The sequence below is a fragment of the Mus musculus genome, chromosome 7 (genome assembly GCF_000001635.26).
Source record: "Mus musculus strain C57BL/6J chromosome 7, GRCm38.p6 C57BL/6J".
In the NCBI taxonomy this organism is placed as follows: Eukaryota; Metazoa; Chordata; class Mammalia; order Rodentia; family Muridae; genus Mus; species Mus musculus.
Window position 1 is genome coordinate 105,313,127 of NC_000073.6, and position 24,800 is coordinate 105,337,926.

At 40.1% G+C, this 24,800-nt stretch overlaps 3 protein-coding genes and 1 pseudogene across 3 annotated transcripts; 2 read left to right on the forward strand and 2 right to left on the reverse strand.

Moving 5' to 3' along the window:
• Positions 1 to 879: 879 nt before the first annotated feature.
• Positions 880 to 1,842, forward strand: Olfr689 (olfactory receptor 689). The gene has a single exon (NM_146750.1). It carries the CDS (start codon positions 880 to 882, stop codon positions 1,840 to 1,842), a length of 963 nt encoding a protein of 320 aa, NP_666961.1.
• Positions 1,843 to 11,890: 10,048 nt separating this feature from the next.
• Gm45331 lies at positions 11,891 to 14,088 on the forward strand (annotated as a pseudogene).
• Positions 14,089 to 16,090: 2,002 nt separating this feature from the next.
• Olfr690 (olfactory receptor 690) lies at positions 16,091 to 17,152 on the reverse strand. The gene has a single exon (NM_020290.2). The coding sequence runs from the start codon at positions 17,062 to 17,064 to the stop codon at positions 16,117 to 16,119; it is 948 nt and encodes a 315-aa protein (NP_064686.2). The 5' UTR covers positions 17,065 to 17,152; the 3' UTR covers positions 16,091 to 16,116.
• A 6,467-nt stretch (positions 17,153 to 23,619) lies between these two features.
• Olfr691 (olfactory receptor 691) lies at positions 23,620 to 24,588 on the reverse strand. Its single transcript, NM_147061.1, has one exon. The coding sequence runs from the start codon at positions 24,586 to 24,588 to the stop codon at positions 23,620 to 23,622; it is 969 nt and encodes a 322-aa protein (NP_667272.1).
• Positions 24,589 to 24,800: the final 212 nt, after the last annotated feature.

Below are 24,800 nucleotides of genomic sequence, written 5' to 3' on the forward strand. Positions count from 1 at the left end.
TGACTCTTTTTTCCAAACAGTCATCCATATGCAAGCCCAAATTACTGGTGCTATTTTATAACCCAATACAAAAATTCTGAAGTTAATCTGATAATTAGTACATGAATGAGAATTAAAATTGAAGAGGACAGTGAAAGGAATTACATTTCATATCTATTACTCTTACTGATCTTTATACATAAGTAATCAAAAGTAGAAACAGTGGATTCTCAAGACAGAATTGTGCTATGTGTGTGTCCATACACACATGTATGTCTACATGTGTCTTCATTATATGACTAAAGAGGCATCCTAATCATTTGATGGGAGATATAGAACCTATGCTTAATTATTCAAAATAAATTTGTTTACATACCTCTCATTAATACAAAAATCAACTCCATGTAATCTAGTTATGCTATAAACCAAAAAGTCAACCATTAAGAATTAATAGCCATTTAGAAATTAATATTGGTAAGAATTTTTGAAGAAAGAATAATTAAATGTAACTAGTATTTCTTTAAATAATGGAATATAAATATTTTACATTTTATTAAAGTAGGGGACTAAGTGGATATTTCACAGCAATGTGAAAATAGCCAAACAGGAAATGGAGAAAAATAATAAAAACAATCAATGTTCAGGTTCTTTTGTTCCTACCTGGGATTTTCTAAAGGTCTTCTTTTCTTTTTTTACTTATTCACTTTACATCCCACTAATTGTCCCTTCCAAGTCAGCCCCCTCCCCCCAAATTAAAAATCTTATTGAGAATTCAGTATGTTCAAAAGACCACAAGATTATGGGTGAGACCTATATCACTACCTTAAGGCTAGATAAAAATGAACATTTTTTATTTTTCCTCGATTTACAGGTAGATGCTGAGAACAAGACATCCATGAAATGGGTACTAAGCATGCAACCAACAGCTCAGAGTTCCAAGTCTCTGAGTTCATTCTACTGGGATTCCCAGGCATTCATGAATTCCAGATCTGGTTGTCCTTGCCTATGGCTCTACTTTACATCATAGCTCTTGGTGCTAATTTCCTTATCTTGATCACCATCTACCTTGAGCCTAACCTGCATCAGTCAATGTATCAGTTTCTTGGTATCTTGGCTGTAGTGGATATTGGTTTGGCTACCACCAGCATGCCCAAAATACTGGCCATCTTGTGGTTTGATGCCAAGACCATCAGCCTCCCTGAGTGTTTTGCTCAGATCTATGCTATCCACACTTTTATGTCCATGGAGTCAGGCGTCTTTCTATGCATGGCAATAGATAGATATGTAGCCATTTGTTATCCCCTCCAGTATCCTTCCATAGTCACTGAAGCTTTTGTAATCAAAGCCACATTGTCCATGATGCTCAGGAGTGGCCTGTTAACCATCCCAGTGCCTGTACTAGCTGCCCAGAGACAATACTGCTCCAGGAATGAAATAGACCACTGCCTTTGCTCTAACTTGGGGGTCATTAGTCTGGCCTGTGATGATATCACTGTTAACAGGAACTGCCAGTTGACATTGGCCTGGTTGATACTTGGAATTGACATGATTCTGGTCTGTGTTTCCTATGCTTTGATTATTCGCTCAGTGCTGAGGCTGAACTCCACTGAGGCAGTATCTAAGGCCCTCAGTACCTGCAGTTCCCACCTCATCCTCATTATGTTTTACTACACAGCTATTGTTATTCTATCTGTTACTCACCTAGCAGGAAGAAGGGTTCCCCTCATCCCTGTTCTCCTCAATGTGATGCATATTGTTATCCCTCCATCCCTTAACCCCATGGTATATGCCCTTAGGACACAGGAGCTGAAGGTGGGCTTCCGGAAGGTTTTTGACTTGAGTCATTATGTGTCCAGGAAGTAAACCAGTGAAATAACACTGAATGCAGGAAAAAGGAAGTATAGACTTGGACCCTAAAATACCTTATTAAAATTCCACCACAACTTCCAGGGGCATCTACTCAAGTTTACACTGTATGTGTAAAGTGCTGCTGGAAGTTTTTCATAAATGTTCCTTCTTACAGCCCACGATAGTGTATGATGTAGCTACTATTCTTTTTAAGTTCTGCAGAGATGGAAAATGGATTGGGAAACTTTCACGAGGTTGATGAGGAGGTTAAAACATGAGATTTGAACCCAAATCATCACCACAGTCTCTCCTCTTAACCTTTTCTCTCCATGCACCTCATTATTAGTTTTCAAAAGTTAAGATAATAAAACAAGGTAAGATTATATACTCTCATATTTTAGTAAAATGCCATATAGAGCATGGAAGTAGAGGTGAATGGCAACAATGGAATAATCAATTCTGCATCCATCAAAAGGAGGAAGATGGGAGCCACCGAGACTTAATGGTAAAAAGTACTTGTTGCCCTTGTAGAGGACCAGAGTTTGATTCCCAACACCCACATAGTGGTGCACAGTTGTGCTTAATTACAGTCACAGGGGATCTGATATTTGAGTATGCACTTGGTACCTAAAAGTACATACAGGCAAGATACTCATATACATAATATAAAATGAAATAATCTAAACAAAAAATGTTTAAAAACAAAAGGAGGATGTTCATGATTACAACTTGACTATGAGACAGAAAGTCTATCAGGAGTGTGAATATTCAGATGATATGACTGAGATACAATCAGGCCCTGGTAGATACTTTCTGAAAAGCATTTGAACAGTGTGCAAGAATTGTGTTTAACCACATGACAAACACTTGGACTCTGAAACCCTGCCACACACTAAAATAAGACTAAGTAATAACATATTGCCAATACATGTCTACAATGAAGAGAAACCAGAAGGGGGTTTTATCCCTTTTTATCCTTTTATTTTTCTTCTCTTATACAATAATATATCCTGACCACATCCTCCCCTCCCTCCACTTCTTCCAGCCCTTCCTACCTCCTATCTACCCCATATCCACTAGCCCCACATTCCCCTTCAAAAAAGACCAAAAAACAGAAGTTTGTATGAAGTTCATGTATAGAATAGAAAAATATTCCTGTGAAAAACTGATTTTTCTCTTTCTTTGGAGAAGATGAAATATTTGATTCTACATTGCCTTTTTGTTCTGAAATGTAACATTACAGAACAAAAATTTAAAGAGCAACTTTTAGATGATGAAAATCTGGGCATAGCCATGGTCTCTGGTTCCAGATAAGGGTTCGTCAGTTCTTGAGGAAAACAAAGAAACCAGAAGCAATTCTCCATCACTGTAAACTATAGTACTTCCAAGTCCTCTAAAGGACACACTCCGTATAACTATCTAGTAAAAGTTGAACAAGGTTTCTTTCTTCAGTTCACAAACTCTTGAATTAATTTGCCCTGGAGCTCTACAAAGAATAAAGCAATGTATTAATAAAAAGTAAAGCACTCAACTTGATTTAAACTTCTCTAGTGAAATATAAAAGTTCTGTGGAGGTCAATATTCGCTGGCACATAAAGCACAATAGAAGTTCTATAGGAAAGTGATGCTTGACTAGAACAGAGAACAAATAGACTAAATTTCTTTTTGTTACCTATTTAAATATCCAAGAGTGGAGTAACAAAGATGAAATATTGGATCAGGACAAGGCATAGATTTCCTGACACAATACCATGGCATTATGATAGATTCTGGGAAAAGAACAACCGTGCCAATAATTTGGAAACCCAAATGTGAGAAGTTTAGACCACTGACAGTTAAGCAGTTGAATCATCCTTCCTACAGGAAAGTAAGTTAGATGGCGTGGTCATCCTCTGTGGATAAGACAGAATTTTACAGTGTGCATTTCTCTAAAGTTCTTCAATCATACTAAGACTATGTTAGTCAACGTTCCTTCATTGTTACAAAGTGTTTGAAAAGAACAACTTCAAGAAGAAAAACTTTGGTCTTATATTTTCAGGTGATGCTCAGCTGGCTCCATTGCTTTCAGGTCTGTGACAAAGCAGAAGTATCAGAGCAAAAAGACATGTATAAGAAAGTTGGTCATTTCATGGTCTTCAGAAAGTAGAGAGACTAGGGAAGGTTTATGGACAAAACCCTTTGAGTCCATGCTCCAAGTAACTTATGTGCTTTAACTAGGCACCATTTCGTAAGAGCTGATGCACCTATAAACCTATCAATAGATTAATTTGTTGATGATGTTCATACTTTTATAATCCAATTGCCTCTCAATATTGCCATGAGCTAGGGACCATGCCTTCAATACATGAGCCTTTCGAGAAGAATCTTTATATCTTAACTATACCATTTTATGCCTAACCCACAAAGACCCATGTCCATCAATACATATCCATCTCCTAATGCAAAATGCATAGCCTTTCATGAGTTCCTAAGGTTTCAATATTTCAACATTTCTCAAAGCTCCAAATCCCCCTTGAGACTCAAGGCAGACTCTTCCTATGAACCTAAAAATAACCAGAAAGAAAATTACACACTTCAAAATGCAATGGTAGAGAACAAACATGCTCATTCCAGAAAGGAGGGACATTAAAAAGATCAAAACCAGCAAGAGAGGAATGAACTTGAAACTCCATGTCCATCATCAAGGGCACATGGTTCTGTTATAAAATCTAAAGGTCTGAGAGAGCCCCATTCCGTGGGTTTCCTGGGAATAGTCCACAGGGCATCTCTTTTGGGTTAGTTCTGCTTACTGGGGAGCTTTCTTTCCTCAGAATATCTTCAAAGTTCTTGGCATCTATGTCTTGTAGGTGTCTTGAATATAGCTTTTACTTGCTTTCATGGTTATATGCACTGTCATCTAAAGGTCTGCCTATAGAGATTCTAACTGTTACACTGCTTATCCTCTCAGGTCTATCTTTGGGTAGATGCCTCCATGACTTCCCAATTCTTGGATTCTGCAGGTCTACAAACCAAAACTGATGGTCTAATGCTAAGAGGAGCAGTGAGACTCTTAGCCTATTAATTAATGAAATAGCACATAAAGAAAATTCAAGGCAGTTCTGTGATACCATTCATAACTCTTAGATCAATAGAGAGTAAAAGTGGTTCTAAAATATTGGAAATTGAGTAGGAAGACAGGGAAGCAACTTAGAAAACTATAAACCATCATTCCCTATGATGTCTGAAGAAAAAGCTGCATCATAAATCAAGCCATTAACTCAAATGTCGAAGGTATACAGTGACATCCCAGGATTGTCTACTAACAAGGAAAACAACCACACAGCCAATGACTAAGTCTCTGGCACATACTTCCTCTGCCCCCTGCCCCAATTCATTGCTCTAATGTTTCCCTTCAGAAAATGGCAGTTCCCTAGGGGTATCAGCCAAATATATAACAAGGTGTAATAAGATGAGGCATAAACCCTCATAACAGGGCTGGGTATGGCAACCCAGTAAGAGAAAAAAAGAGTGCTAAAAATGGCTAAAAGAGCCAAAGATAACCCCAATTCCCACTGTTAGGAGCACCATAAGAATCCAAAGCTAAACAACCACAACATGTACTGAGAGGACCTAGTGCAGACCCATGTAGGCTCCAGGAGTGCTGCTTCTTTCCCTGCGAGTCCCAAAGAGCCCTGTTTAGTTGATTCTGTGAGCCATGTTCTCACATTGTCCTTGACCTCTCTGAATCTGAAAATTCTTCCTCCACAGAGTTACCTGGACTCTGCCTAATGTTTGACTGAGCATCTCTAAATCTGCTCCAAGCTTATAGAGCTCCAAGCTGCAGAAGAAAGTGCCTCTGATGATGATTGGTCTAGACACTGATCTATGAGTATAGCAGAATAGCATTAGCAATCACTTCAATTTTTTCATATTTGATTCTATCCTAGGTCTCTGGGCCATCTACCTTGCGGTTTCTAGTCATCCAAGCAGTTTTCAGCCTGGGCTTCATCTCCTGGCTTGGTCTGCAATTTAGACCATTTATTGGTTAGCCATTCCTACACGCTCTGATACATCATTATCCCAGCACCTCCCAACCCAATCAGGGCAGGTGGTAAGCCAAAAATTTTGTATCTGGGTTGGTGTCCCAGTCCCACCACTGGAAGCCTTGCCTGGTTACAGAAGATGGCTGGTTCAGTCTCTGTATCCTCCCTTACTAGGAGTCCTCCTTACAGTCACCCTTATAGGTTACAGGAAGGCTCCACTGTACTAGGTTTATATACTATCCCCTAAATGCCCCCTATTTCTATTCATCTTTTGCAGTATTCTCACCCCCCACCCCTCCATCCCCTACCTGATCCTTCTTATTCTCATACCCACTGACCCCCGTCTACCCACAAGATCAATATGATTTCCCTTCCCAGGGAGATCCATATGTCCCTCCCTGGAGCCCTCCTTGTTACTTAGCCTCTTTGGGTCTATGGAGTGGAGTGTGATTATCCTGTACTTAACAGCTAATATCCACTTATAAGTGAGTACACATCATGTTTGTCTCTCTGGGTCTGGGTTACCTCATTGAGGATGATCTGGTTACACATTTCCTATGTCATTTTTTTAACAGCTGAGTAATAATACATTGTGCAAATGTACCACATTTTCTTTATCCATTCTTCTGTTAAAGAATGTCTATCTCTGCTGCTTTCAGTTTCTGGATCTTATGAATAAAGCCACAGTAAACATGGTTGAGTAAATGTCATTGTGGTAAGATGGAGCATCCTTTGCATATATGCCTATGAGTGGTATAGCTGGTCCTTGAGGTACACTGATTCCCAATTTTCTGAGTAACTGCCATATTGATTTTCATGTGATAGTATACATAACTGACCCCAAAATTCTACTATGGGACTCCTATTGCTGATAAACATCTTCAGCACTGTGGCTGCATACAAGATTAACTCAAAAAAAAAAAAATCAGAAGCCCTCTATATACAAACGGCTAAGAAAGAAATCAGGAAAACAACATCCTTCATAGTAGTCACAAATAATAAAATAGTTTGGAGTAACCCTAACCAAGCAAGTAAAGGACTTATGTAACAAAATCCTCAAGTCTTTAAAGAAAGAAATGCAAAAAGTTATCAGAAGATGGACCAATCTCCCATACACATTGATTAGTAGAGTTAACATATTAAAATTAATCATCCTATCAAATTAATCTACAGATTCAATACAATTCCTATTAAAATTCCAACACAAATCTTTACTGACCTTGTGTAGTGGTTTGAATATGCTTGGCCAAGGGAGTGGTCCTTTTGGAATAGGTGTGGCCTTGTTGGAGGAAGTGTGTCACTGTGGGGTGGGCTGTAAGACCCCCCTCTTAACTTACTGGGAGACAGTCTTTCCAGGCTGCAATCAGATCAAGATGCAAAACTTCCAGTTCCTTCTATGGTGTCTGCCTGGACACTGCCATGCTTCCTGCCATGATGTTAATGGACTGAACCTCTAAAACTGCAAGCTCACCCCAATTAAATGATGTCCTTTATAAGAGTTGCCTTGGTCATGGTGTCTCTTCACAGCAATGGAAAACCTTACTAGGACAGAAGTTGGTACCAGGGATTTGGATATTTTTGTGATAGGCCTGACCTTGTTTTTGTTTGGAGGAATATGATTTGAGGACTTTGGATTTGGAAAGCCATGGAATTCTTTAAGTGGAACTTAATGGACCATCCTGTAGGAATATTATAGGCTTAGGTTTTTCAAAAACGACTTTAATAAGGGCTCTTAAATACTTAACCTCCCTTATAGACCACCAACTAAAGCTAGGAAAAACGGATCATAAGACAATGGGGACATGGACCTGTTTAGAAGTAGTTCTTTGGGGTGATTCTAATCTTTGTTGTCAGAATATCAGCAGACAGTCAACAGTGTCATAAAACACGAATCACAATGTCAGTCCAGTCCCCAAATTTAGCAGTGGCTAAATCCAGAAAAAAAAAAAAAAAAACAGAGAGGCTCAATGGATTGGTGAATCAGCACAAGTCCATGAAAGCAGCAAGGTAAGTTCACTGGTACATTTCTGTCAATGAACTCAAAACAACCAAAGATCAGTGCTGCAGGGCAAGGCAAACCAGTGCCAGGGAATCATCAGCAAGGACCATTATCCTCAAAGACCAATGACCAGGGAAGAATTGCAAGGTGAACCAACGCAATCTCATTGTCTACTGTCTTTTGGGTTATACTTATACTCTTTCCAATCATCATGTGTTTTCTCAAGTGTCCACTCCAGGAAAACATCCCTTGCTCTTTCACCAGACAGCTTCCAAAAAAATCACATAACACAACTGAGTCTCTAATGAAACCATAAATTTCCACTTCAGAATATGGAACACAGTGATGCTGAGGGTGATTTGAACTCTGGAGACTGTTCTTCTGATGTTTTGGTGAAAAATATTGCTGCTTTATGCCCTTGTCTGAGGAACCTACTTAAGGCTAAGGTGAGGTATTTCAATTAATTGTATTGACAAAGCAAGTCTCAGAAATGCCCGGCACAGACACTGTCCTCTGGTTTATTCCAATGAAGAGTGTTTTGACCAAACATAACAAGCTTTGAAAGAAAAAATAGAAAATGTATACTTCAAGTAATAAAAGGTTACCAGGAAATGTAATGGACCTAAATCCTGTGTTCAAGAAATAAACAGCTTAAAGTAGTGCTGACTTTGGGGCAAGATCCCACCCAGCTAATCTTATTGTTTATGAATTTGCCATTAAACAAGGAATAATTATATCATGTTATATGTTATTATTACTTGGTAATTTTTTTCATTTGGACTTTTAATCTGGAATGAACTACAATCCAGAAATGGAGGACACAGACTTGTGATCCAGATCTTGAGGCATGATGGCTATGAAAAGCTTAGACTCAGGCATGGTGGTATGTGCATTTAATCCTAGGAGACAGAGGTAAGCAGATCTCTAAGTTCAGGGTCAGCCTGGTCTATAGAGCAAATTTCAGACAGCCAAGCTTAGGGAGTGAAGGATGTAATAAAACAAAGGGGGAATGTTCCAGCCCCAGCAAGCTGCAGAACTGTGACTTTGCCTTTCAGAGGGGATATATGTTTAGTAAACTGTCACATCATTCCTTGTGATTGTTTGTATGATCCCAGGGAGCCTACAAAGTTATATGTTGTTCCAGACCACATATAAGCCTTTTCTATTCTAACCCATTCTAACATTCATAACCAGATACTGATTGCAACTAGAAAACAGCAGAAAATATTTACCTTAATACTGACAAATATTTCATTTACCCCAAAAATGGGATATTTCCCAGGGCATGTGGAAAACTGTTTAGATCTAACCAAAAGTTGAGACAGTTCATGAAGTTGACTCTGCTGTGAAGAAGCTGGGGGGAGCAGAGAGGGGAATAGGAAAGCATCTTCCATTTGCACTTGTCTTTTTTACTCCCTTGCTCCTGAGCCTTACCAAATGGCAATGGCAATGCCCTAGGTGTCCTATTTCTTATACTTTACTCCCTTGACCAAGCTCACTCAGTCAGTCAACAGGGACTCAAGGGAGGTAGAGGTGGGGAGTGAGGATTAAAGAAAGAAAAGGCAATTAGACAATACTGTAATATGACTCCAGCGAGTGCTGAAGTAAGTTTATTTTTTCCCCAGCTGTTTAAATACCATTCTAAGTATATGCAACAAATAGGGTCAGTTCTTGGTCAAGAACAAACAAGGCATAAACAAAAGTCCTGTGATCACTGTATCCATGGCCTTATCAAGATGATCAAGATACAAGGAACACATTCCTCAGCTGTATTTATCTTGAGCCTACTTTCTTGTCCTAGACCAATGTCAAATATTCTTGCTGATATCCTTGAAGCAACACTAAGAGCTCTCCATACACCCTAAGTGTTTGATGTTGTATATGATGCACCCCAATTTACAACTTAGGTGAGGAGTTCCCTTAATGGTAAGAAGTGATGCTGTCAATCAACTGGATGCACAAAATCAGGATACCATTTTTCATATGAAGCAGAGTTTATTTGTAAGAATATATCATATGTAATATAAGTAACATAATATAATTTAATATAATATAAAACAGTAAGGAGTGAGAGAGGATAGAAGAAAGGATTCATCACTTACATATTCCATCCTATCAGGATACATCTATATTTCCACACCCTAGAAAGAAATCTGCACATACATGCCATCTGAATAGAAGAAGACTTTCTAAGTCACACAACATATATTGGTCATGTTCCCCTTCTGCTAAAACAACATGGAAATGTTATATGATTATCTGAATCAGAATGAAGACTTGATATCCTTCATGCATGCCAAATATCTAGTTTCTAAGCCTTTCTGTCCTATAAACAAATAAATTCTAATTCTGCTTGAAGAACTTGTTCTACTTGACAACAAAAATCCCAAGGCCAAGAAGGAATTATGTTATTTTCAATTTACCAACCTCTCAAATTTCTTTCCTCATCTGCACAAGGACAGAGTTGATATTTCTCTATGTGACTACAATGTTCAGAAAACCAAGAGACAGATGAGGGTTAGCTCGGTGTTAAGTGTGCCTAGTATGCCTGGAGCCCTAGATAGGATCCTTAACACCAGAGCAAAATGAGAATTAAGGGTAGGGATGGAGATGAGGAGGGAGAAAGAGGAAATAGAAAAGGCTATGTCTAAATATGAATTCCATAGAATAGTAATTTATTTGCAATAAAATTCAAAGCATGCTAAAAATCATTCCATATGCCCTTTTATAGCACTGAAATAATTTTTGAAACAATGAATTTATGAAATTCTTAGACAAATGGATGTATCTGGAGGATATCTTCCTTAGTGAGGTAACCCAATCACAAAAGAAGTCATTAGATATGCACTCACTGATAAGTGGATATTAGCCCAGAAACTTAGAATATCCAAGATACAATTTGCAAAACACAAGAAAATCAAGAAGAGGGAACACCAATGTGTGGATACTTCATCCCTCCTTAGAATAGGGAACAAAATACCCATGGAAGGATTTACAGAGACAAAGTTTGGAGCTAAGATGAAAGGATGGACTATCCAGAGACTACCCCACCCAGGGATCCATCCCATAATCAGCCAACAAACCCAGACACTATTGCATATGCCAGCAAGATTTTACTGAAGGGACCCTGGTATAGCTGTCTCATATGAGGCTATGCCAGTGCCTGGCAAATACAGAAGTGGATGCTCACAGTCATCTATAAGATAGAACACAGGGCCCGCAATGGAGAAGCTAGAGAAAGGACCCAAGGAGCTGAAGGGGTCTGCAACCCTATAGGTGGAACAACAATATGAACTAACCAGTACCCCCAGAGCTTGGGTCTCTAGCTGCATATGTAGCAGAAGATGGCCTAGTCAGCCATCACTGAGAAGAGAGGCCCCTTGGAATTGCAAACTTTATATGCCCCAGTACAGGGGAATGCCAGGGCCAAGAAGTGGGAGTGGGAGAGTGGGGGAGCAGGGTGGGGGGAGGGTATAGGGAACTTTCGGGATAGCATTTGAAATGTAAATAAAGAAAATATCTAATAAAAAAAGAAATAATTTTTGAATATTTTTAGCTCTAATGAAACTACAAACTAAACAGGGTGTCTTGCATAGAGTGCCTATTCCTGAATCTGCCCAACAAATTCACTATGGATGGTTCAAAGTAGCCAAAGAAATTAAAGGTGGTGTATTTCCCAGTAGGTAAAAAATAATGTAAGTGACTGGACTGGCACAGACTTGAAATCCCAACACCTGGGATGCAGAGGAAGGAAAATCATATGTTTGAGGATAGCCTGAACTATATAGAAACTTATCTGAACATACACACACACACACACACACACACACACACACACACACACACCTCTGTGAACAAGAGCATCCTTCAAAGACATGCATAGGTGAATCCAGGCTTAACAATAAGCTGCCTGTAAAACAGGCTCTGGATGTGGAAAAATGATACGAAGAATGAGGAAATCAGAACTACATGGTTTAGTACAAAATGACACAAGGAAATTAAAACTGGAGCACAGCCACAGGAAACTGGACTGTAAATGAGGATGGGTGAATTTGAGAGCCATGTTCAGGTATCCATAGGGTAAAGCTGCATTCTCTCCCAGTGAGATAGGTGCAACATCCATGATCTGCAATTTCAGCCTCTAAAACATAAGTGCTAGGGAGTAAAAGATGAATACTGAAACCATTCTGACTAGCCCAGCAGTGCACTTGGTGAAGCACACAATAACAGTTATGTCTGTGGGCAGTGTTAAGGTGCTCACAATACAGCTACCCTGTCCTTGGAAATTCCTGTTAGTGAAATAACACTTCTTGGCACTCCAAAAAACTATAACACAGCCATAAGTAGTCAGCCCTTATACAAGAATAGATGAGTTTGAGAGCCTCTAATGGAGTTCTAAAACCCTTTCACGTTAAGTACTCCTGTCTTCCTCCAGATATCACAGAGAATCTGCAGGATACCCCATAAAGGTGAAAGAGACACATATTAATTTCCTCCACCTGTACTTCTTGATGATAGCCAGTCATGTGGCCCCATCTAGAGGCTAGATTACAAAGTCTCTTATAACTTCTCAGGAACTTTTATCCTACATGGCTGGAGGTTATCAGGATTGTGTGCAATGTAATTTCTCACCCTGTTCATGGCTAGAAGTAAGTGAATGAATAATCAATCGATGGGTGTGAAATTTTAATAGTTGCCAAGTTATGACAGAAACTGAAGAGAGCTTAATGGCAGTAGGGAGACAGTTGGTTCAGGGGTGTCCTTTGAGATCAGACCACCTGTCTCCTGGACTCACAGAACTAGCAGAAGATATGTTGGGAAAGAAAAGGTTGACAATGTGTGTTGGCTACATTTCTGAAGTAGCTAAATAAGAAGAACTGGGCAGAAAACATATAAAAAGAATTGGTCACTTTCTCAAAAGGAAACAAGGTGGATTCAAGACAGTGGCTTGGAACAATATGTCTTTACGTTCTTCCAGCTCTGCAGGTCAGAAATCTGAAACACATTTCTTGAAGCTAAAACAGGGGCATGGACAAGGCTGTGTGTCTTTCTGGAAATAACTCCACAAGCCCTAGGAGAATCTGACTCTTCACACAGATCTTGGCTTGTCGTACTGATTCATCTCCAATGGCAAAGGCCAGTTGTACCTTTCCCATTCACAATTAATTGGTTTATTTTTTCCTGAAGCTTCAAGCAAAACTATCCCAACCAAACGTCTTAGTTAAATAAATACCTTAGGGAGAAGTTTGTGTTAAGAGTGTGGTGCCCAATAAATACTTCATATGAGGCAAAGGTCTCAATAAGTCATTATTACTCTAAATTATCTCCCAGTAAGTTACAGAGGTAAACACCGAGGCTATCAAGGGGAGAATAGAGAAAAGTTAAGAATTATGTCTATAGAAGACATTGGCAGGGTGCTGATTGGCATACAATAGAATCAAGCCATGAGAGGTTTCCTGATAAACATATCTTGCCAATGAAACAATCTGCTCAACTAAGAAAACATTTGAACTATTAAAAGTTAACATAGACCAGAAGAACCAGACTCGCTGCCTCCGTTCCCTCATGCAAATGAATGGATACTAGATGCCCTAAGAATCAGGCTTCCTCGGCGCTGAGTTTGGATTCGCCTCTGTGGACCTGCTCAAGAAGAGTTGCAGGTTAAGTGCTTTTCTTTCGGTTTCTAGCCTGCCTCACTTTGGCTCGCGTTGGCTCTCCCAAGCACTTGAGAAGTCGCAGTCGGTCAGAGGTCAGCGTGGATCAGAAAAGCAAAGTAAAAAGAGTAGTAAGAACGCCTCGAGAAATTGTTCAGCCTCCAAATCTCAAAGTCACAAGGCCAGCAGCACCTCCAGTGTTGAGGAGAGAAGCAAGCACAAGGCCTAGGAAGACATGGAGATCCAGCTCTCCCTCCTCCTCCTCCTCTCCTTCCAGTTCTTCTAGCTCCGCCTCACCCTCATCCTCCAGTGATGGCAAGAAGAAGCGAGGGAAGCACAAAGATAAGAAGAGGAGGAAAAAGAAAAATAAACGGAAGAAGCTGAAGAGGCAAGGAGAAGGCTGTGGTGGATGCTCGTCAGAGTGTAATTCGAACGTGACTGACCCAAAGACAGGACACACTAGGCTCATCAACGGAGATGGTGAGGTTTTAGAGGAAATTGTAACCAAAGAATGTCACAGATCAACAAGCAAGCCACCCGAGGGGCTGGCCTGGTTTTCCAGGTTCGAGTGGGCCTGCTTCCCTGAGGGCCCTGCTATCCCAGGCTTGTGAACTGCTGTTGGTGGCTTGGAGACCGATGGGTCCAGGTGCCTTTCTTACTGTGCCTTTCCTACAGCTCAGCATCCTCTTGGGTACAGTGCGAGGCCTAAGCACCGAATGGACAGTGGAGTGTCACTATTAAGGGATCTTGGTCACAGAAAAAAAAATTTTTTTTAAATTAAAGTTAACATAAAGTTAGGCATAGTAGCTGTAATCCCAACACTTAAGGTTGCAGATTTGAGGCCAGCCCAGCCTCCATGGTGAGTTCAAGTACTTGGGTTACATAGCAAGACACTGACTCAAAATGGGGGAAAAAGAACTGCTATAACTCTTAGTCTATCATATTAGCACCAGGAAGAAGGCTGCATGTTCAAGAACATGAAACTATAGGTGAGAATATGCGACTAAAGGTGAAATATTTTAACTACAGCAGCCACTACACAAAGAAAGCTCCTATTGCCACAAGCAACATTTTAAATGAAATAGCAGTGGCATTTCTTTTGCTGATTCTTCTGAAATTTTATGGTTTGCTACATAGTGTAACCTAAGCTAGCCTTTCTAATATAGACATGTTTATTCTGAAATGCCTGCAAGACACAAAAAGGGAAATGCTAAGAGAAGGTTTACTCTAACTGAAGACAGTGATGGCCCTCTCCCTAGAATCTCAGCCATCTACACTTCTGAGCCCACCATACTCCATGGTAGTTCTGAACTGATGAACACAAGTAGCCCTGGGTATGGGGAAAGGACTGGAATGTGAGAAGTGGCAGGATATAATCAGGGGTGAGATGCTGAAGAGATGGCTCAGCAGTTAAGAATACTAGCCACTCTTACAGAAGCCTTGAGTTCAGTTCCCAGCCCACACAATCTGTAACTCCAATTCTAGGGGATCTGACACCCTCTTTTGACCTCTGTGGGCACGAGGCATGTACATGGTGCACAGACACACATGTAGGCAAAAAACACCCATACATGTGGTTTATTTTTAATTTTTAAACTTAAAACAAAAATGGGGGTGAAAGTAATCAAATGTATTATATATAATACATGAAATTGCCAAGGATGGGATTTAGTTATGAAAAAGAAGTTGCTGAATATGTGAATGTGGATATCAAAGGAAAAGGCTAAGCTAGAATTATTAGTTTGGAAATCATCATAGTTAATGGGATTTAGAGCTAGATAACTGAGTTTGTCAGATTTAAAGCCGGACAATTGATGAGGAGGGGGAAACTCTAAAGGACTTAGAATCAGAATGTTTAGTTAGATAGCATTTATCTTTATATTACCAGTATGATCCAATTGTACTTATTCTCTGTTCATGCATTCAGCTCAGATACTGACCCACTTGCTAGATGAAGAAGTGGATATTTTATATGTAAAAATGATCAAATTCCCTTACATAAAAATACAATTAAACCCTTTCCTTAACATTTAAACACTTTGGTGTATTTCAAGGCACTCCAACATATTCACCTATTTTCATATTTGCTGGAGCTATGTGGTGACGGCAGCCATGATGCTGGATAAGATGATGGTCATGGTGTAGTCTGAACAGGCAGGCATGAGAGAGAAGAGAGGCCTCTGGACATGCTAGAAATCTCACATAAATAAAATCAAAAATATCTTTTTCATTCAGCATGTTTCAAGTTAGAATTACAGCTATGGAGAACCTATTGTACCCAGTGGTTCATATGCTCAAATTAATCCTCACAATAAGCTTAGAACATAGGTAAAGAGATTTTATTTTATAGGTTAAGATTAAATTTCTAAAAGATATGAACTCCCCATGGCTCACAATCAAAATGTAATAGACCCAGGATTTGAATCCATGTATATTTCATTCTAGTACTCATTTGCTTTCTGCAACAGACAACATGGTTCTTGAACAAAGGAACTCACTGGCAAGTTCTCTCTCTCTCTCTCTCTCTCTCTCTCTCTCTCTCTCTCTCTCTCTCTCTCTCTCTCTCTCCTGTTTGTAAGAGAAACTAAGACAGCTTTGTGAACTGTGACTGCTCTCAAGACTTCCACACAACAGACAACATGCGAGTCATGCTGTCCCTAATTTGCTTGGTCTTAGCACCATAGATGATAGGGTTAAGCATGGGGGGAACCAACACATAGAGATTTGCCAGAAGAATGTGCACATGGTGGGGGATGTTCTTGCCAAAGCGATGAGTAAGGAAAGTAAAAAATGATGGTATGAAAAAGAGGAGAATGACCCCAATGTGAGAACCACAGGTATTGAGGGCCTTGTGCCTAGCATCCTGGGAAGGAAGTCTAAACACAGCCTGGAGGATCAACGTATAAGAAATACCAATGAGTGCAACATCTACCAAAACTGAAGCCATTGGCACCGAGAAGCCATACCAGATATTGACAGTGATGTCAGCACAAGCCAATCTGGCTACACCAATATGCTCACAATATGAGTGTGGGATGACATTGGTCCTGCAGTATGACAGCCTCTTCAGCAGAAATATGATAGGGAAAATTGTCCCAATGCTCCGTCCCCAGATGGCCAGGGTCATTTTTCCAATTGCCATAGGTGTTAAGACGGCTGAGTATCTCAGAGGAGTACAAATAGCCACATATCGGTCAAATGCCATGGCCAGAAGGATTCCCGACTCAGCCACAAAAGCAACGTGGATGAAAAACATCTGAGCAATGCAGGCATCAAAGGGGATCTCCCCAGCATGGAACCAAAAGATAGCCAAGGTCTTAGGCACAGTGGTGGTTGACAGGAGAATATCAGTGCCAGCCAGCATGGACAGAAAGACATACATGGGCTCATGGAGGGTGCGTTCACTCAGGACAACAAGGATGAGGGCTCCGTTCCCCAAGACTGCAGCAATGTACATAAGACAAAAAGGAATAGAAAGCCAGGTGTGGTACTGCTCCAGCCCTGGGATTCCAAGCAGGATGAACACAGTTGGATGGATGATAGTGAAGTTAGTTCCAAGCATGCTTGCTTTTGAATTCTTCCCGTGACGACTAAAACTAATGGAGAGACAGTAGGAAGAGCCAGCTGTGAGGTCTGGTCAAAGGCAAGCAAACATCACAGTGACTTACAAGTGAATGATGTCACTCCTCCATTTCCCACGTTAGCACTGCAGATACAAACAAGTGTCCCTGACCACACCTTTCCAGTGTCTGGGACCCATACACACATGCATGTTCCACATAGGTCTTTCCCTGGCTTTGATAACTCACCTGTTCCTCCTATGGTAGGCAAGGCTTCACATTCTCACCCCTTTCCATGCAGCAGATCTGATATAGCCTTGGTGACAAAATGCTTACTGTGATTTGTTTTGTTTTGGTGTATGTGAGGTATGGGGGTGGGTGCTATTTGTGTGCGTGTGTGTGTGTGTGTGTGTGTGTGTGTGTGTGTGTGTGTGTGTGTGTGTGTGTGTTGTATGTGACACCAAACTCTCAGGAGCCTCCTGTTCTACCTTCCAATGTTGGAGTTACAGGTGCTTACAGAAATGCCCAATTATTTGCATGAGTCCTGGAAATCTGAAGCCAGGTCTGCCTGCTTTCACAGCCACTCCTGCCCACTGAGCCATCTCTCTAGTCCCTATGGTTTTTTTTAAGAACCCTATCAATGTATAGGATAAAGCCAAAGCTTTTTAAACATAGAAAACCCTCCACAATCCTACATTACTCTCTTTTTTTTTTCCCAGCTTTAGACACATTGTTAAGGCTAATTTACGTGTTACCTGCTCTCCTCTCAGAACCTGAATTTTCCAGTTTTCATCACTTTTGGCAAACACTTTCCTCACCTACAACAAATCTTTCTACTTTGAAAATGTCCTAGCTTATAGCCTATACATGGAAGCCCTCTTCAGCTCACATCCTAGGACTCTCACAATTTGTTACTGATTTTCTTTTAAGACGAGTTTTTTACATCTTAAAAATTTGGAATGATTACTGTTGAATTATTCATACTTTTCTCGTCAGAATTAAATCAAATATGCTATATAGACTGCCAAACATAGTGCCTAGCAGAGAAACACAAAATCAATACTAATAACTGTTAGTGAAGGAATCAGTACAACTTAACAGAAATCTAAGCAACTAATAGAAATATATTTGGAACTTACAATTTCAATCCAATGGAGAAAAACAATCTATTCAATTAATGACACTGGGATATTTGACTAGGTTATTTTTGTGAAAGAATAAGATTAGTTCCCAATTTGTTAGGTAAACAAATAGAAATTCCAGATGTCTAAACAGCAAAACTACAAGGATATGTAAAATTAAAATGAGTGTTTTAAGATAAAACATTTTTGGCATTAGAAACATCTGAATAAAATAAGAGAACCAAATTTCATAGAAAGTAACAAGTGACTGACAGTTTTGTAAAAACAGAATGGAGGTTATAAAAAAAGTAATTCTAGAAGAAAGATATACACAAGGCTTGCAATAGAAAAGTAGATTAGCGTCCTGAAATAATAAAGGTTGGTGAAAATAAAGAAGTATTTTTAAACATGCAAAGAATCAAAATGGACAATATATACTATATAAAATCAGACCATACATATGAACAGATGTTCAATCACATAATATTTAAAGAAATGAAAATTCACATAAAATTTAAAGAAATGAAATCTGTCCTCTTAAAAATGTAAGGAAAACAGCTCCCTGTGGAGATAGGTAACTTTCTGTGGCCACTTTGGACAGTAACTTGACAACAGCTTTTAAACACTTAATATTTTATTTTGTTGTTGTTTGCTTGCTTGCTTGCTTTTGTTTTGGTTTTGGGTTTTGTTGTCTTGGTTTTTTGTTTGTTTTGTTTATTTGGGGTTCTTGGTTTAGTTTTTTTTGTTGTTGTTTTGTTTTGTTTTTTTAGGTATGGGGAGGTTGGTGATGGTGCTTTTTGCTTTGCTTTGCTTTGCTTTGCTTTGCTTTGCTTTGCTTCTTTGCTTTGCTTTGCTTTGCTTTGCTTTGCTTTGCTTTGCTTTGCTTTGCTTTGCTTTGCTTTGCTTTGCTTTGCTTTGCTTTGCTTTGCTTTGATTTGATTTGATTTTTTGAGACAGACTTTCAGTCCCTGGCTGTCCTGGAACAACTCACTCTGTAGACCAAGCTGGCCTCAAACTCAGAGGTTTATCTGTCTCTGCATCCATAGTGCTGGGATTAAAGACATGCTCTACTATGGTCCAGCACTTTTAAAAGTTTTAATTCTGCAAATGTTTCTGTTCAGTAACTTCTGCCATCTCCTTTCTGAAATCACAGCAACAGCAAGAGAATCTACAGACATCTACATTCTTGGCTGTATAACTTCATAACCACCCTAGGGCAGTATATTGCAATGAAATATTTTGTTTCTAAACTTTTGTTTGTTTGTTTGTTTGTTTGTTTGTTTGTTATGTCTACTACCTGGAGAGAGAACTGTCTGTAAAGCACTTGAGGTTCTGAATTGAGCTCCAGCACCCACATAAGAAGCTGTGTGTTCTGACATGGACTTCAATACTGTTGCTTAAAGGTGAAGACAGGAGAATCACTAGGGTTTGCTGGAGGCCAGTCACACTACTCAGCAGCCCCAGGTCTCAGTAAAAGTCTCTGTCTCACCAGAAAAGATAAATGACTCCTGAAGAAAAACAACTGAAGTTGACATCGGATCTCTACATTAATGTACACACATGCACACATGTGTACCTCTACAGATGTGAAAATACACACACACACACACACACACACACACACACATATACACAAAGAAGTGTCCATCAGAGCATATAATTAATTAAACAAAAACTAGTTGTAGATCCAGATGCAAAACCTGATTTCTGTCTGTGAGGCACACTATACTTCATTATAAGCAACAGAAAACCCAAATCCACTTTGGCTTGAGCACACAAGAACTGTCTTTAATTCTGTTTCTAAATAGAAATCTAAGGACTGGGGAGATAGCTCAGTTGCAAAATTGCTTGTTATGCATTTAAAAAGCCAGGCATGGTCCTTCTAAGTCTACAATCCCAGCACTACAGAGGTTGGATACAAGAGCATAACTGGAGCTTGCTTGCCACTAGCCTAGCTTCTAGGTTCAGGGAAAGACAGCCTCAAGGGAATAAGGCAGACAGTGACAGGACAGGGTATGGAATGTCCACTGATCTCTGCACATGTACAAGGACATGCTCACACATGTACACATCACACACACACACACACACACACACACACACATGTTTCTGTCTCAAGTTTGCATAAGGATTCAAGACATCATAAGGGTCATTTTACAGGTTGGGCTTCCAGGTGCAAAGTTGCCTAAGATAAAGTGAGTAAGGAACTTATCTTCTGTTAAAAAAAATAATCCATCAAACAAGAGAAATGATATTTTAGCAAAAACTTAAGTAAAGCTCCACAGGAAAAAAAGAATCAAAATTTGAAGTACAGATAAGTGTGTGACAACACAATACAGAGCCGTATCTGAAGCATGAGAAGAGAAGAAAAGAGAAACCCATATTCATACATTTATGAAGTATAATGACTAAATTGGTTCTAATTCTTTATTTTTCAATTATTTTGGTGAGTTTCTTCCATTAAAGCCAGTAGAATTATAATGAATCCTAATTCTGTAGCAGTGAAAATGTTTTAAGCAACCAAAGTTGTAATCTTTAATTGCTTGCTTTCAATATTTCAACAATTTAAGCTACTTTAATATTCGAGGGGAAATAAATCTCTTCCCATTCCTGCACAACACAGAAAGATGTCAAAATGAATACATTTAATATAGCTCACTCCCCAGATGGCATAAAAGATCCTATTGAAGTCAACATCATGCAGGGAAAAGCTAAAAACTCCAAAACCAAACAGCCCAGAAATTTACCCAAGCTGAAGAGAAAGTTCTTCCTCCACATGTGGTATGGGCTCTGAAGTGGAGTAGGGTGATATTTGTATCTCATCTCAGAGTCCTTTGGGTCAAGAGACAGCTTCTCCCCCAGTGTTCTGTAGAGAGTATCTGGTTTGGTTAGACAGAAGTAAACCCCAGCAGAGCCAGTCTCCAGAGATCACCAGCTCAGAAACCAGTGGAATCTTTCCTACCGTTTCTGCACTTGCACCTGCTCATGACTCCAGATCACCAGCACACAGGCATCAGTGAGTTTGAGATGCTCCTGCTCAATGTGGAGATTACTAAAATACCACCTATACCCACAAAGCTTCAATATGCATAGATATTTGTAGAATAAAGAGGAAACAATAGATCAGAAAGAACTAAGAACATGTATGCAAGAGCATATACGTGAAAGAGTAAGAGAGAGAGAAATTTAGCTTTATACTAATATGCTGAACCTATAGTGATAAATAAGACATGGTCTCTGCCACCTCCCAATAATTCCATCAAATTATAAATCCATCAGTGGATGAATTCACTGATAAAATCAGAGCCATTGTAATTCAATCACATCTCAAAACTCTCACTAAGGGACCCGGAGAGATGGCTGTCTCAGTAGTTAAGAGACTGGATTGCTCTAGCAGAGGGCATGGGTTTGACTCCCAGCAACCACATGGTAGCCCACAACTATCTATAACTCCAGTTCCTATAGATCTGACGATGGATGCTGGCCTCTGTTAACACCAGGCATGCATATGATACACATACATGCCTGCAGGCAAAACAGCAATACACATAATGAGTCTTTTTTTTTAAATTGAAGAAACATGAACTCATCTAATTAAAAACAAGAGTTCTTGGGCTGGAGAGATGGCTCAGTGGTTAAGAGCACTGACCACTGTTCCAGAAGTCCTGTGTTCAGTTCCCAACAATTACATGGTGGCTCAAAACCATCTGATGGGATTCAATGCCGTCTTCTGGTATGTCTGAAGAGAGTGACAGTGTAGGTGGGAGCTGAAGAAATGGAGATGAGGTTTCTTGATAAGTATGAAAGAGCAGGGGAACAAAAAACATGAGTCCTAAGGAGTACTACGATTCTGCTAATCTGAGCAAATTATTTAAAAAAAAAAAAACATTCCATATAACACAACAGAGGGGCTGTTGGGATCCAAGCATAAGAGCCAAGCATGCCATATGTCTCCCTGCCCAGTGCTGAGTTAGAGCCAAGGTATGAGAAGTAACAGCTGCATGCAGCAACTGACTTACCTTGGTGATGCTAAAGTGTCACTGTTTTTGTGGACTGATGCTGTTGGCCACTTCAGGGCATCCTAGAGATTTGTGTTCTGAGTTCAGGAAGTCATTGTACTTTCACTTACTTCCCATTTGTCAAGTGCTAGATATTTTTAACATGTAATGGAATAAATATGAAAGACACATACTCTTCTGGTTTCAAAACGTTTACAGTCTGTCTTAGTTATGGTTTCCATTGCTGTTAAGAGACACCATGACCAGGGCAACTCTTATAAAGGAAAACATTTAATTGGGGCTGGTTTACAGGTTCGTAGGTTCAGTCCATCATCATCAAGTTGGGAGCAAGCAGTATCCAGGCAGGCATGGCGCAGGAATAGTTGAGAGTCATGCATCTAAAGGCCACTAGGAAAAAGACTGGCTTCCAGGCAGTCAGGAGGAAGGTCTCTCAAAGCCCACCCCCACAGTGATACACTTTCTCCAACAAGGCCACTTCTACTCCAACAACAACACACCTAATAGTGCCACTCTCTGGGCCAAGCATATTCAAACCACCACACAGTCATTTCTGGTTACAAAGAAATGAGCAACTTACTACTACTAATTCTGCACATGTAGAGATTCTTATGAGATGAACTAGGCAGGCAAAAGTAGGAGCTGTGGCTTGCCTGGAGAAAATAGGAAAGACTTGACAGAGAAGGTAGTTTCCTCAGACCCCAATACCCAACTCCTGCCCCTGCCTATCTCTGCCTCCCAAGTGCTGAGACTAAAGGTGTGCGCTACCACCACTCTGCTGACAAAGTAGTTCTCAGGTTGAAATTTAAAGAATGAGACAATTTCCCAGAAGGGAGAAAGACATATGTGCCCTTTTTTTTTTTTCAAAAATACCATGAAAGTTAGTAAAAAACTTGTATTGTTTTTTTTTTTTTTTTTTTTTTTTGGTGTTTGTGACACACTTTTGCTTATAACCCAGATAATTCTTGTACTGACAAGTAAGCCAAGCTATTCTCAAACCAAGAACAACCCTGCTGCCTTAGCTTCCTCAGTGCTGGTATTATAGCCATGAGCCACCAAGTCATGCTTACTTGATTCTAAACCCCCCCCAAAAAAATCTTAAAGAATTTTAAAATAGCAGATTCTCTTCATATATTAAATGTTTATTATATTCATTTATTTATAGCCTTACTTCCTGTGATATATCAGTTACTGAGAAAGTGAAATGCTCATATCAGAGAAATGTACAGTTAACCATCTCTTGTTTTTAAGGATAAATGTATGAGGTGGGTAACAAACATTAAACATGAGAAAGAGAAAGGAGGAAAATTAGAAAATGGAGATGTGCAGAGCCAGGGAGAAGGAAGCAAAAGACAATCTTCTCTGTCCAGGAGATCTGTGCTCCTTGGTGAAGCTGAATATAAAGATTGACAGGGACCAGTCATCCCAAAGGTGAAGAACAACACAGAGTCTTGATGTCCAAGAACCAGTGGACCACACCCTCCCGGATCTGTTTAGTCTTCACTCCGTAGACAATGGGGTTCAGCATTGGTGGTACCACCACATAAAGATTGGCCAGCAGGATATGCACGTGTCGGGGAATGTTTCTCCCAAAGCGATGGGTCAGTAAAGTAAAGAAGGATGGAACGTAAAACATGAGGATGACACAGAGGTGCGAGCCACAGGTGCTGAGAGCTTTGTGCCGAGCATCCTGGGAGGGCAAGCGAAACACTGCTCGGAGAATGAGCGAGTACGACACAGCAATGAGAATCACATCCACAATGACCATGACGATGGGCACGGAGAAGCCGTACCAGATGTTAACAGTTATATCTGCACAAGCTAAGCGGGCCACCCCAATGTGCTCACAGTAGGAATGGGGGACGATGTTGGTTCGGCAGAACGGCAGCCGCTTCAGCAAGAAAATCACAGGAAAGATAATACAGATGCTTCTGATGACAATGGCTAGAGCAATCCTCCCAACTGTGGACCATGTTAGCACTGTTGCATATCTCAGTGGGGCACAGATGGCTATAAAGCGGTCAAAGGCCATGGCTAACAAGATGGCCGACTCCCCCACGAACATTGTGTGGACAAAGAAGACTTGGGTGACACAGGCATCAAAGGCAATGTTGTGGGCATGGAGCCAAAAGATGGTGAGGGCCTTGGGCACAGTTGTGGTGGACAGTAAGATGTCCGTGATGGCCAACATGGAGAGGAAAAAATACATGGGTTCATGAAGGTTCCGTTCTGTGATGATCACCATTATCAGGATGCTGTTTCCAAGGACTGCAGTGACATACATGAGGCACAGGGGTATAGACAACCAGGTATGATAAGCCTCCAACCCAGGGATGCCAACTAGCACAAAAAATGCAGGGTGGATGGGGGTGATGTTGCTATGAATCATGATGCTCACTATATTGCTGAAGGAACAGAAAAAAACTCTTGAGTGCAATGCAGAGGCACAAAGATAGATGTGAACTTGTGAACTGCTGAGCTCCCAAGAGAAAGTTCACCTAGAGGCTAGTGGCTAGGGTGTTGGAATAGTTTCTGGCCCTGAGTGTTTCATTTGTACAGTTTCTGTGGCAATGTGCTTTAAGAACCAATAAAAGTTATATC

Coding starts and splice junctions, on each gene's coding strand:
- Olfr689 (NM_146750.1), top strand. CDS start 880: ATGGGTACTAAGCATGCAACCAACAGCTCAGAGTTCCAAGTCTCTGAG.
- Olfr690 (NM_020290.2), bottom strand. CDS start 17,064: ATGCTTGGAACTAACTTCACTATCATCCATCCAACTGTGTTCATCCTG.
- Olfr691 (NM_147061.1), bottom strand. CDS start 24,588: ATGATTCATAGCAACATCACCCCCATCCACCCTGCATTTTTTGTGCTA.